Here is a 12,977-nt window from a genome sequence, read left to right as displayed (position 1 = left end):
CTGAATTCAAGCTCCTTCAGCCTCGAAGGAGATAGTGGAGTCGATTAGACGAAGCACGCTTCAAACTTACGAAATGCCTTCCGAAGACCGTAATCTACAGTCTCTCCCCAAGGAGATTCGTCTAATCATATATGATTACCTATTCACGCCACAGTATTTCCGCCAGTGGCCCTCCAGCCGTGCGATAGATACTATACCAAATAGCCTTAGCATCTTGCGCACGTGCACTGCCATCAAGAACGAAGCATCATATTTTCTCTACAGCAGCAGAACGTTTCAATTCCACCTGCCTAACTCTCTTGATAACACTCGGACAATCCTTCCAGACTCCGCCTTCAAAAATCTCATGAACATTTACATTGCGACATGGGAAATGGGCAGTCTTCGCGGCCGAGTACCTGATCAGATGTCCGAGAATCTTGCAACCCTTCTTTCTCGGTTCTCCGGATCCTCCATCTTACGGTCCCGACTTACCATCGTCCTCGATCCTTCCAAGCAGGCGCTATGCAAGCCTGAAAGCGAGGTCGTCGATTCTTTGGGTAAGTTGAACGGCTTCCAGAAAGTATTGGTTGAGTTCAAAGCCGATCTTTGGAGATCCAGACACTTGTTAGATAGGGCACGACGAGCTGGACGATTGTGGGACCCAACCAGACAGACTGAATGTGAATTCTACGATGAAATCGTGGGTAAAATCATGCATAGGGTCGAGCTGGGCCTGGGCGAAGGCAAAGTCTGCAGCGATATTCCAAGTGCGCAGGGGCCTCAATATGTGCGGTGGGTTGAGTTTAAGCCCAGGGGGTAAACGTGAGATTAGCTCCAACAGGACTTTGCTTCTTCTAAAAGTCTTGTGAGTGTCGTCGTTTTGATGCGTCGTTAAATCCACAGCCTTTCCCATGTGCAAGCAGAGAAGTCAGGAATACGTGGGACACGACAAAGCTCGATGCAGACATTTCGTCCTGAAATGCAACCAAAATCCGCTCAACGAGAACTGTCATGGTTTGTTCATAGATGATGAGGCGACCGTCTCTCAACGCAGCAGATTGAAATCATCGACTCAAGGATTAAGGTCTCATTGCGGCAAAGAAGACGCCCCATTCGATCGAGGAGGTAAAGCGACCACCATGGCCCGTAGTCGCGAAAGAAAATTACTTGAACACTTGAGGTCTCGGGGATATCAGAGAGAGACAACCAACATTGCTTCGCGCTATCGACAACAATACTTCTGCGAGCATAGGGAGAACCGTGATGGCTTACGGAGAGAATAGAGTAAGTCGTTGCCTTCAATAGCAAAGCTTTCACATGATACGATATGTACACGCCGGCACCGTACCTCTGTGGTCCTATCCAGCCATATGCAGCTTTTCTTTCAACGCTCGACCATTGAAAAATAAATCATACAACTCTCTGTCTGCACTGTCTTATAAAGGAGGCCATAATTTCTTTATTTTAAGAAAAGTTGAGTGCAGAGGTTGCTCTGCGGTCCTACACCATGTACCTAACATATCCGACGATCTTGCCTGTGGTCCCACAAGTCGCCTTGATGATGCAGCTCCTTGGTTTTGGAACGAGTGCTCATCCACATAACGTACGTACTCGAACGGACCGCTGTGATCACATATCTGGTTTTATATGTTGACACTAGGGGCCATGCTTGCTTGCGAATGTAACTCGGTGCACAGTCTGTTTGATGATGCGTCGTCGTCGGCGCTTGGAGAGTTGACGTGGCGATGATTTTGATGACTTACTTTTGATGTGTTTTCTGCGAAAATGCTCGGACCGTGCCCTTTCCTTGGTCTAAGTCAGGATCAAAATTAGGGGGCATAGCGCAGTCATCAGGGTAAGATCAGTAGGGAACAGACGATCAACTCAACAGTAACGTATTGGCCGAAAGTTGGTATACATATCACTCTCAGTCGACGAACACATCTGCTACCAGCATCTTTACAGAGATCAACTTTAGTGTTAGGATAGTCAAAAAATAGATCTCACATTCCTCTCCCAACATATATATGATCCCTCTGATTTTCAATATATCGATTGTAAAGTATTGCTACCTTCGCAAGACATTCCGTCCCGAAGGACACAAGAGTATCCGGGACTTGGAAGTCGAAAAAGAGACGTTTATACAGGAGCAATACCCCTGCCCACCAGCCAATCAAGAGCCCAAGCAACAACGACGAAGACCTTCTGTCTCCAACTTCTCGTCCACCAGAAGTTCTTGCTCCGCCAAGCCATCCATGCCCTCTGTCCTGTCAAGTTGTGTTCATCCCCAGCAACCACACCGTCCCTCTGTCCAAGATATGCTACAACGGCTTTCTGCTGGTACTTGAACGGAGCTTCGTGTCCTTTGTTGAGGCATTTAGCCAAGTATTCCGCTTTCTGACATGCAACCTCAGCCGTGGTTGGTAAGCTGGCGTCTTGGATATCTGCTGCATCGCCCAGCGCGTATGCGTCTGGTAGAATCTGCTCGTCCTTGCCATAAACACGGAGAAATGAATCGGTCACGATACGTGGAAGTCGCGGGGTAAGCTTCACAGGCAGACTCTCAACCAATCGCGTACATCGGTTTCCTGTAGCCCAAATCACAAGGCCTGTGGGTATTCGGCCATGCTCTACAGTGGTGATACTGTCCGCATCCACCCGTTGAATGTGGCTGCTTGTCACGACTTCAACGCCACGCTTAGAGAAAGAAGCCAGAGCATAGTCTTGTAGCTTGGCATCGAAGACAGACAGGATGTTTGGCGCGACATCATGAATGGCGATGCTTGGTTTGGCCTTCAGGTGGGGATACAGCTTCGCAAAGCTATGCTTGAACAGGTCGCAGAGTTCAGCGGACAATTCAATTCCTGTGGGGCCTCCGCCAACGATCACAAAATGAAGCAGATCATGCTGCTCTTGCTCTGTTCTACCTGGTAGAGATGCTTTCTCAAAACAATCCGCCACCCGCTGTCGGATCAACATCGCATCCGCCACATTGCGTACAAAGCAGGCATTCTCCAGCACACCTGGAGTACCAAAGGTCTGGTTCAGACACCCCGGGGCCAGAATGATGATGTCATACGAGAGCTCAAAGCGCTCATCCTCCAGGTCGCTGAAGAATGGCCGGCACCGACACGTCTTCTTTTCGAAATCAATGGTACGGACTTTGCCCTGGATGAACTTGAACGGGCTACTCTCATGTCGAACAGGTGTTTCCACGAGCGAGAAGTCATAGAGTCCACACGCTGCACTGGCGAGCAAGGGTGTATATGGTGTCGTTGGCGACGGAGATATCACGGTGATGTCGTGCTTGGTAGTCGAGAGATTGCTACAGAGAGTGCTGCCGGCCCAGCCGGAACCGACAATAAGAACCTTATGCTGCGTTCGAGCCATGCCTATTGACGGTTTTGGAGGTAATGTTGAATTCAGGACTCGCTAGCGATGATGCAATTGCTTTGCTTATCGCTGTAGGCATATAATTGACAATCGACAATTCAATGAGCGGGACCAGAAGGGTACATTCTTGACAAGAGACTCTACCTCCCTTCATCAATAATGAATAGGGTTCATGATCGCCTTACTCATCAACATCGTCAGCATCCTGCCTCGCGACCTCACCCTCGTCATCCGGCTCGCGCTGCCAAGACCTCGGGGCTTCCGTTAGCTTTTCCTCATTAAATAGACAGATAGTCTCAAATAGTCATCGCGACTACCCTATTGAAGCACAAAACAAAGCTGACAGTTAGGTTCATCCTCTCTGTTAAATAGAGCTAAGGCTGCCCCAATTTACCCCTGAGCACTGAACTTCAGGTCACGTGCCGCTACCACAGGACCTCTGGCCATGACGTAGCTCTCTGGCCTCGGTATTTTGTCCGTCCGAACTCCCGCAATAACTCTCTCTACCTTTCAACCGCCCAAATTGATTTTGCAAGCCAGGTAGAGAAGGTAAGCGTTCAGTGATCTATAGTATGCAAAGACTCCAACCTTCGAATGCTCTGCTGAAGCTCACACGTCCCATTTTAATTCAACGTCTTCCCTCTTTACCTCGCCAAAGCGCTGTGCTCACTCAAGGCATTAGACTTCATTATCACAAGGAAATCTATCTGCAGCGAAGACTCTCATCAGGTCAAGCAAGAAACATGTCCTACAGCAATACCGATGTTGGCGACAAGCCAGCGGATCCCTACAAAGACAAAAACTTACAATCACCCGACCTGAAAACAAAAATCGAAGATCTTGTCAAATTCACTGAAGCATGCAAATTCGGCATGATGACAACAAGAGTTGGTAGCAGCGGGCTCCTCACTTCAAGATGCATGGGCGTAGCTGCAAGAGTACGTTACTCCACCCGCTCCCTTACTGATCACGTGTGGCAATTGACATCAATTTAGGAAGGCAACGGCATTGATCTAATCTTCCATACCAACACTGAATCTGGCAAGACCGACGACCTTGAGTCTGACCCCAAGATCAACATCGCCTTTCTCAATGCCACTGGCGAGTGGGCCTCCATAAGCGGCGAAGCGGCGATCATTACTGACCGCGACGTGGTCAAGAAGTACTACTCTGCTGCCCTGAAGGCCTGGCTAGGAGATCTGGGTGATGGGAAACATGACGGTGGACCCAATGATCCAAGGATTGGGTGCATTAAGGTTACTGCAAAGACTGCGACGTATGCGATCAATGATGGGACGATAATTGGCCGCGGGATAGAGGTAGTCAAGGGTGCCGTGACGGGAGAGGCACCAAAGGTCAATAAGTTGAGAGAGATTAGTGAGCAGGAGCTGCAGCAATGTAGGTGATCTTCTAATTGCGAAGGCTTGCTCAAAATCAGACTAGGGTGCTAACGTTTTGCTTCCCCAGGGCGTTGAAATGCCGAAGAGATTCTGTTCCAGCATAGCTCATCGGAACACGCAGCGTGATCCATGAACTGGAGACATCCAAATTAGCGAAACGCTTGATATGGTTGTGGTTTGCACCTGAGGCATGGTTGCGAAACGATAGCTCATAGCCACCGAAATGAAGTAAGACCACAAGGTCACAATCTACCTATTTCTCTTGATTTTCATATCTATCTTGCACTTTCGTCGCTGCGCCACACTTTCCTCCGTCCACCTTAGCTTTTCAAAAATATTGATCCAAACCCAATGGATTTCACCTCTCCTATTAATGTCTTCAAGAACGCCTAGGCTTCCGCGGCAAAATGGAGGCTTAGCTGCTGCGTGATAATCCAGAGCCTCTGTCATTGCAGAATCAGCGTGTTTTCTAAACGCAGCCGGTGGTGTGAAAGCAAATGCGATGGAGCTCTTCACTGCCACCTCGTGAGATCCCATTGGTCTGTGAAGCCTAGCCTCATAGGCGTCTCGGGTGCATGCAGTATGAGCAAACTTCTTTCAACCATTAGGTTCTTCCTATTCTTATTCAAACCTTTACTCTGCTATATCCCGCCTCCTTTCATAACTCAAAAAGCCAGTCCTAGTGTTCACAGAGATTTCTCAACAAGCAAAGCTTTAGAGTCTTCAATATCCAGCATGGCACCCCGCCCACTTACCTATAACACTGCAGAGATCACCAAGCTCGTTCGAGACCAAGGCAGACTTATTGGGCTGAATCCTCATATACAACATGTCCTTATGTTCACGAACCGGAACTGCCCTAAAATTTTAAAAAATCCCAGTGAGTCCCTGCTCATTCTCGTTCACATAGTCCAACGACTGACCTTAGGATATAGCCTTTCTCAAAGCACTTCTTGTCACCGGCGGTAGTGCGGCGTTCATCGCGATTCTCATCGGCTCTCTAGGCTTTGGTGCAGCTGGCATCGTTGCTGGTAAGTCATACACAATGTGGTAGGAATCAGTGAAGATGTTAACAAGCCTCAGGCTCTCCAGCAGCTCTATTCCAAGGTGCTGCGTATGGGGCAGCAACCCCCGCCGCGGGATGGTTCGCAGGTGCTACTGCAGCTGGTATGACCGGTGCCATGGCTGGTATTCAAGCTGGGGCGGCCGCGGTTGTCGGAGCTGTTGCAGGAGGTGCAACCTGGCTGATAGGGAAAAAGCAGGGGGTACGACTCATGAACATGATCTAGGAGGAGATCAGGGTGAAGAAGAGATCAAACGATCTAGAATCAGCGCACTTGACTTGACCATGTAGGTGTGTGGACATGAAATGCTGCCCAAAGTCGGACGGTTAGGATGATCATGAAGTGTGAATGGCATCATCAATGAGGGATAGTCTGCAGCTGCAGCAATGTTATGACAGCAAAAGGCTTTTTAAATACGTCCATGTCCAATGTCTACTCGACACCCATTTGCAGGCGAGAGGACGAGCGTAAGCCTTTGCTTCTCGGTCCCAATCTTTTCATCTGAGTCCTCGTCACGGGGAAGTGAGATCTTTGGAAAGGTCTGCAGAAGTCTTATGATCGTATAGCTTGCCTCCATCACTGCAAAGTCCTGTCCCAAACACGCCCTCGGTCCCCCATTGAAGGGAAAGTAGGCCCATCCAAAGTTCTCTGCTGCATTCAATCCTTCCCATCTTTCAGGTCGAAAAAGTTCCGCGTCAGGACCATATATGTTCTTTCGTCGAGAATTAACGTATTGGGAGAAGACCACAAGCTCCCCTTTGCGTACTAAAATTGGGGATTTTCCGTCCAATCCGCCACCGCGCGGTAGAATCGTATGCCTATTGGCAGTGCGATTATTCAATGGTACTGGAGGAAACAACCGAAGTGATTCTTTGATGATGTATGAGAGATAGGGCATTCGACGGATTTGCTCACGAGTCGGATGGTCGTCAGGATTGAGGACCGCGTCAATCTCGCCTCTCAGGCGCTGCAAGACCGTTGGATGCCGAACCAGCAAACGACTATTATGTACGTTAATCAATCTCCACTTTAGTTTAAGGACTGCATTACATTGTCCAGCTTAAGCAGCAAGCTGTTGTGTCACGTCCAGCAATGAGTACGTTCAATAATTGATCTCGTAATGCGTAATTGCTTGACGAATCATGAGCCAATTGACTGACAAAGCTTTCATTGTCTCCCAAGAGAGATTTGTCGCCCTTGATCAAATCCTGTTCTTCTATATACTGCTCCACAAAACGATGAACACTGGAGCAAGCCTGTCTGAAATGCTTGGGATTGTACAACGACTGCCACGGTGCTAAGCGAAATCTTTTGGCCAGACCACTCTGACCAGCGTCGAAATTCTTCGCAAAGGCGACATTATTCACATCTGCACTCTGGTGAGCTTTCAGGCTGTAGACTGAATGCCCAAGGAGTAAATCCGTCGTGGTGTCAAGTGTCAGTTTGAAGAACAGCGGCTGTAGGTCAAGCACTGGCCCTGCAGCTGACACCTGCTCGATCAGATTATCGACATGTTCTCGGAAGGGCTCAAGATTTCGATATTGAGCTCTTGCAAACTGGGACCGCAACAGCTCACGAGAGCGTTTCCATGCTGGACCCTCTTGGGTGAAAATTCCGGTGCCCATGAGAGGAGCGAAAACATCATGACGTGCACCAAAGCCATAGTCTAATCAGGTTTGTAAACGACAATTGCTTGCAAATTTATCGACTTACCATCAAAATTTGTAGATAATACAGCTTCGAGATTCACAGGATCGAGGATGTGATACGCACGTGGGCCGACCAAGAAATACTGTGAGAGCATGTTGCGTGGCTCATAGTTGTCTGCGATGGAACACAGAAACGCAAGCAAATGTTGATCTCGGTCTGCTGTCCAAAGCTTACGAAGCCAGTCCAGCCCTAGAGGCCATCTGTTGTGCAATTCAGGAGGAGGGAAGCACCTATGACGTGCTCCGTACGCATTCTCACTCTGACATTGTCAATGGAAAATCCTACGGAACTCAAAACGCGGATTACCTGATATACTCGGAACTTGCGAAGGCCATACGTCAGAAGGATTCCCACAGCAGTAATAAGTATAGCTGACAATGCCATTTTGAGAGCTGCGAAATGCAATGGATCACGGGCAAGCTCTCTCAAAGACCGGGCACAAAAAAGGATTCGCGTACACCACAGCACCACATCAGCTCCTGGGATTCAGATTGTGGGCTCCTCAAATGGGCATCAATTGAAGCACAAGAAACACCTCTCACTGCTAGACGCTAGCCCTTGCGGACATGATTTCTAACATTGTTGAGTCCGGAGCAAGGCCGTGGACAGCAGGCATCGGAAAGAATTTTCAGGTCTGATCGTTAGGAGGGAACTTGTAAAGCCAACGATAGCGTGCAACTCGAGACCGAGCTGTTGCAGAAGTGATTGCCTTGGGAGTACGGAGTAAGAAACATGTTCTGGAGACCACAAATTCCACAACATGTTCCGTTCGTAGGGGAAGAACATGAATAGGTTACGGGAAGCGCCTGAAGTCTCCAAGATCCATCACCCTGCATATTATAGGAGGCTCTCGGACACAGAGATAAATCTTATTCGTGGGATTAGGCCAACTAGTCAACGGCATGCAGGCACAAGCGGCCGGGCCAGAGCTCCCCGATCCACTATTGGATTCCAATAGCCCCTGGTTTGTATGGCGAGCAGAATTTGCTGAGCGAAGCCTTAAAGTTGTCGAATCGTTTCGAACGCTATGAGATCCTGCGGACTACACCCACCATCAAATATTTTATCAAATACACCTAACCGCGCGCTATCTAAATTTCGCCATGCTGACAGCCAGGAGGCCTTCAATGAGATCCAATACTTCCAGAGAAACACTCTCCTCCTGATCTCCAAATGAGGCTTGGTTATTCACAACATTGGTTTTCTACCACTCTAGCATCGGATGCACGAGTTTCAAGACTGCGGGCCAGAAATGCAGCGACAAGTAAAGCTGTGGTCGACATGGCCCCGCCTCAAGATTTACCATCATCGCTTCGACAAATAAGCTACGAGTCTAATTGAGTCTGTCTGCCCTTGGAATTCGACAGTCATGCCAGTCAACCGTTCCAGCGCCTTGAAACACACACATCGAGTGGTGAGCTGTTTGAATCTTCATTGGGAGACATACGGCTACTCTCCCCTGTGCCGTTCTCCCTTCATCAGCGAGCTTACCCTGATCATCCGTCCCAGATCATCTTGTTCTAGATTCCGAGTGATCTTATTGGAAGCTGCTAGTTGTCTATAGTCTCCACCGCGAAAGCTATGCAAGATTGTAAGAGAGGTTTGGGTTGGAAGGCATGCCACTCTTGCAGCTGACCTCAGCTCGTACGGGACTCTCTGATGAGTCAGTAGAGTACGTATGATCCGACCCAATTTGGATTCTCAGACTTACGATGTCTTTGACAGTATCGTTGCAGTACATGGAATTGACGAACATATCGCAGAAGCTTGGACGGACATTGAGACCGGAATCTTATGGCTTCGTGATCTTCTCCCTCACGACCTACCAGATATTCGCGTTCTTTCGTTTGGTTACAATGCCCATGCATCTGCATTCTTTGGCAAAGGCTCTGCCGACAGAATTCAGCAACATGCGCAGACTCTGGTGGCGGAACTTCAAGCAGATAGGTCGCTCGAAGGATGCACAAACCGCCCCATAATCTTCGTCTGCCATGGACTAGGCGGTCTACTTGTCAAAAAAGCATTAACCTACTCATCCACCCGAACATCGAAGCATGTGGAGCATCTCTACTCCATATTCGTTTCGACTTTCGCTATTCTTTTCTTCGGCACACCGCATCAAGGTATGGATACAAATGCTTGGTTGGCATCAACACGCAGCAAGTCACCACTGTCTCGTATGAAGCACCACGAGGAGAGCCCGTTATTGATGGTCATGGGCAAGGAGTGCGAAACACTGTTAGCAATCACAGAACAGTTTATGCATCTCTTACGACAATTTCACATTTTTTTCCTCTGGGAAGAGATCGAGACATTCAGAGGCGAGTTCAAAAGCTACATCGTCGAAGAATCCTCTGCGGCTCCCATACTTGACCATACCGAAAGAGTCGGAATATATGCAAATCATGCACAAATGATACAGTTCACTAGTCGAAGATCGTCAAGTTACAGAACCGTCGTCGAAGGGCTAAAGCGATATTGCACTTCTGCACCTCCAATCATCGATAGTCGATGGAAGCATGCAATGGCATCACTCGCATTATCTCGAACCAGTGAAGCGGCTGAATTAGCAGGGCTGGCATTTGACGTTCACAATGCGAATCGTCCTTATCAAATTCAGCGAATAATTTCAGAAAAACCGAGGAACAGATTCTTTCGCATTCCTCAAGCGGTGAGCAGCATCTTCACGGGGCGGGAGGATGTCGCCACAGCTGTGCAAGACGCTTTTTGGTCTTCCACGGTAGCAAGTCAGCCTCCACAGCAGCAAAGATATATAATATACGGTATTGGAGGTTCAGGCAAAACGCAGTTCTGTTCTAAATTCGCTCAAGACCATCGTGAGAAGTAAGTCTATACTTTGAAGAACAATCATCGAGGCTGACTTGAGCTAGGCTTTGGGGAGTGTTTTGGATTGACGCAACTTCCTCCGAGACGGCGAAGCATTCTTTTTCAATGATAGGCAAAATGGGAGGTATGGAAGGGACGGAAAGCGCAGGCAAACATTGGCTTTCTAGCGCTGAGGAGCCTTGGCTGTTGATTATCAACAATGCCGACGATCCAACACTGGAGCTCGCGACCCTCTTTCCCGAAGGAGAGAGGGGTCTTGTCCTTGTCACCACCAGAAATCCTTTCCTCAGGGTTCACGGCAGCGCTGGTTCAAAGGAGTTCAGGGGACTTGAAGAAAAGGATGCAATACATCTCTTGCTCCGAGCTGCAGACGCACCAAAGCCTTGGGACTACAACATGGAGAATCTCGGTCAAAAGATTGCAGATACCCTGGGGTATCTTGCTCTAGCTCTAGTGCAAGCTGGCGCATTGATCCTTCAACGAATGTGCAGCATGCACAATTATCTTGAATACTACCAAGAATACCGTCAAAGGGTCCGCAGTCGTCGAATGTCTATCGAGCCAAAGGCTGAGGATCAATCAGCAGTCTACGCAACTTGGGAGCACTCTCTGGACTCACTCGGTGTCCGTGGAGCAGAAGCAGGTTCTGATGCCATTGAACTACTCAGCATTGTTGCCTTCTATCACTTTGAACATATTCCGGTTGAAATCTTTTCTCGAGCTCTTGGCAATAGAGTGAACGTGTTAGATCCATGCAACACAGCTTCCATTACACATCGCCTTCTCGCTAACTTTCGACTGCGACTTCAGCCTCCCCCCGTGCTCCCATCTTTCTTACGCCAAGAACAACACGCCGAGGGCCGTTATAGGGTTCGACGCGCTCTCCACGAGCTTTCATCCTTTTCGCTCATTAGCTACGACGGCAAAGACGATTGCTTTTCGCTCCATCCTGTTGTCCATGCCTGGGCCCGAGACCGGCTAAGCAAGCGCGACCAAGCGCTCTGGGGTCGAATGGCTGTTAACGTGTTGTCGGAGTCAATCCTACTCCCCCTAAAGACGCCGGAGAAGCTCACGAGACGTACCGAAGAAATATACTCATACATCTAGATTTTTGCCTCCGTACCAACTCTATTGAAATTTTGGACTTTAAATCTGTGTTTGGGGGTTTCCGGCTTCCACTAGCTTTCACCTTTCATTATGCTTGGCTCTTCGTCTATCAAGACCAAGTCCTCACAGCTGCTAAATTTGGCTATGTATATCTTGAGTGCGGCCGACTTGACAATGGAGCAAAACTTCTCTGCAATGTCAAGGACGCTCTCATTGCCAGCCGTGGCTATAGCAATGAGAAGACCATGGTGGCCATGCTTGTTTTAGCAGAAGCTTACTGGATGCTAGGACGCTTAGATGAGGCCATCGATTTGCAGAAGAAGGTCGCAGCATGCCGCACATCAACTTATGGGCCTCGTCACAAGGAGACACTTTCAGCCATGGAACGGTTGGGGCGGTCTTATTGGCTGAATGGGCAGTATAAGGAAGCTCTGACAATTCAGACGCGGACCGTAGACAAATTGAAGTTTGAATTCGGTGACAGGAATGAAATTACTTTGACAGCCATGGACAACCTTGGATTGACTTATGGCTCTTGGAGAAGATTTCAGGAAAGCAGGGAACTTCATAGGCAAGTTCTTGAGGCAAGGAAAGAGATTCTTGGCCCTTCGCATTCGGACACCCTCTTCGCTATGAACAATTTGGCCATGGCACTTAAGGATCTTGGACATCTTAAAGAAGCTGAAAGCTTAATGCTCGAAGCTTATGAGCAGCGTAAAAGGAAACTTGGCAAGGAGCATCCATGGACGCTGTGGGCCGTCTGCAACCTAGCCAAGGTGAAGACAGAACTTGGCCTTCTCCAGGAGGCCCGTGAGATACTAGTCGTGGGGATTGCAGCAGGTAAAAGAAGTCTTGGAGATTTTCACCTCGGTGTCCTGATCGGAATCGCAGAACTATCACGGGTTTATGCACGCCAAAAGCGGCTGGTTGAGGCTACGAAATTATTGAATGATGTGGTTTCCCATTTCGAGAATCATCGAGGCGTTAGTCACCCAGATTCTGTCCTGGCCATGCACAAGCTGGCTCTTCTATACCAGATGCAGGGAAATATACCTGCTGCTATCAATGTGTGTCAAAAAGCAGACAGAGTCTCTCAAGATCGGCTTCCAGAGGAGCATCCACTTGTTCAAGATATACACAAACAGCTTCAAGAGCTCAACGCAAGTCTTGAGGGATCATCTGAGACAAAGTCCTCTGGTAGGGCGGCCAGCGAATGCGAGTCTCAGGGTCCAAACGAGGGCCTGTATTTGAGTGATGAGCATAAAATACAGACCTTACGAGGTCGTAGAACAATGTGAATGATACATGATGAGTTAATGATGGTCCTGAATACGCTGTCGATATGAATGTACCATGAGCTATGATATATTAGTTATAGATCCGGCCCACTCAGCACGGCCAAAGGAATGGCCTTAGGATAGGCCAGAGCTTGCTTGAAATGGATACACTTCTTTTTAGGAATGTTTGTTTTTCT

At 48.5% G+C, this 12,977-nt stretch overlaps 6 protein-coding genes across 6 annotated transcripts; 4 read left to right on the top strand and 2 right to left on the bottom strand.

The window, feature by feature from the left end:
* Positions 1 to 73: 73 nt before the first annotated feature.
* On the top strand, positions 74 to 802 carry KY384_007141 (uncharacterized protein; the record flags this gene model as incomplete). The annotated part of the gene is made up of 1 exon (XM_044815633.1): positions 74 to 802. One exon carries the CDS (start codon positions 74 to 76, stop codon positions 800 to 802), a length of 729 nt encoding a protein of 242 aa, XP_044667507.1.
* Positions 803 to 2,121: 1,319 nt separating this feature from the next.
* On the bottom strand, positions 2,122 to 3,372 carry KY384_007140 (uncharacterized protein; the record flags this gene model as incomplete). Its single annotated transcript, XM_044815632.1, has 1 exon — positions 2,122 to 3,372. The coding sequence occupies one exon, from the start codon at positions 3,370 to 3,372 to the stop codon at positions 2,122 to 2,124; it is 1,251 nt and encodes a 416-aa protein (XP_044667506.1).
* Positions 3,373 to 4,118: 746 nt separating this feature from the next.
* On the top strand, positions 4,119 to 4,781 carry KY384_007139 (uncharacterized protein; the record flags this gene model as incomplete). The annotated part of the gene is made up of 2 exons (XM_044815631.1): positions 4,119 to 4,313; positions 4,371 to 4,781. 2 exons carry the CDS (start codon positions 4,119 to 4,121, stop codon positions 4,779 to 4,781), a joined length of 606 nt encoding a protein of 201 aa, XP_044667505.1.
* A 729-nt stretch (positions 4,782 to 5,510) lies between these two features.
* Positions 5,511 to 6,064, top strand: KY384_007138 (uncharacterized protein; the record flags this gene model as incomplete). Its single annotated transcript, XM_044815630.1, has 3 exons — positions 5,511 to 5,655; positions 5,711 to 5,806; positions 5,859 to 6,064. The coding sequence occupies 3 exons, from the start codon at positions 5,511 to 5,513 to the stop codon at positions 6,062 to 6,064; spliced, it is 447 nt and encodes a 148-aa protein (XP_044667504.1).
* Positions 6,065 to 6,248: 184 nt separating this feature from the next.
* On the bottom strand, positions 6,249 to 7,933 carry KY384_007137 (uncharacterized protein; the record flags this gene model as incomplete). Its single annotated transcript, XM_044815629.1, has 4 exons — positions 6,249 to 6,840; positions 6,890 to 7,505; positions 7,553 to 7,631; positions 7,865 to 7,933. The coding sequence occupies 4 exons, from the start codon at positions 7,931 to 7,933 to the stop codon at positions 6,249 to 6,251; spliced, it is 1,356 nt and encodes a 451-aa protein (XP_044667503.1).
* A 1,232-nt stretch (positions 7,934 to 9,165) lies between these two features.
* Positions 9,166 to 12,801, top strand: KY384_007136 (uncharacterized protein; the record flags this gene model as incomplete). Its single annotated transcript, XM_044815628.1, has 4 exons — positions 9,166 to 9,221; positions 9,275 to 10,393; positions 10,441 to 11,039; positions 11,618 to 12,801. 4 exons carry the CDS (start codon positions 9,166 to 9,168, stop codon positions 12,799 to 12,801), a joined length of 2,958 nt encoding a protein of 985 aa, XP_044667502.1.
* Between the last annotated feature and the right edge of the window lie 176 nt (positions 12,802 to 12,977).

This window comes from Bacidia gigantensis, assembly GCF_019456465.1.
Source record: "Bacidia gigantensis strain McMullin 20006 chromosome Unknown contig_255, whole genome shotgun sequence".
Classification (NCBI taxonomy): domain Eukaryota; kingdom Fungi; phylum Ascomycota; class Lecanoromycetes; order Lecanorales; family Ramalinaceae; genus Bacidia; species Bacidia gigantensis.
Note: the sequence above shows the minus strand (reverse complement) of the source record. Positions and strands in the feature narration are given on the sequence as shown.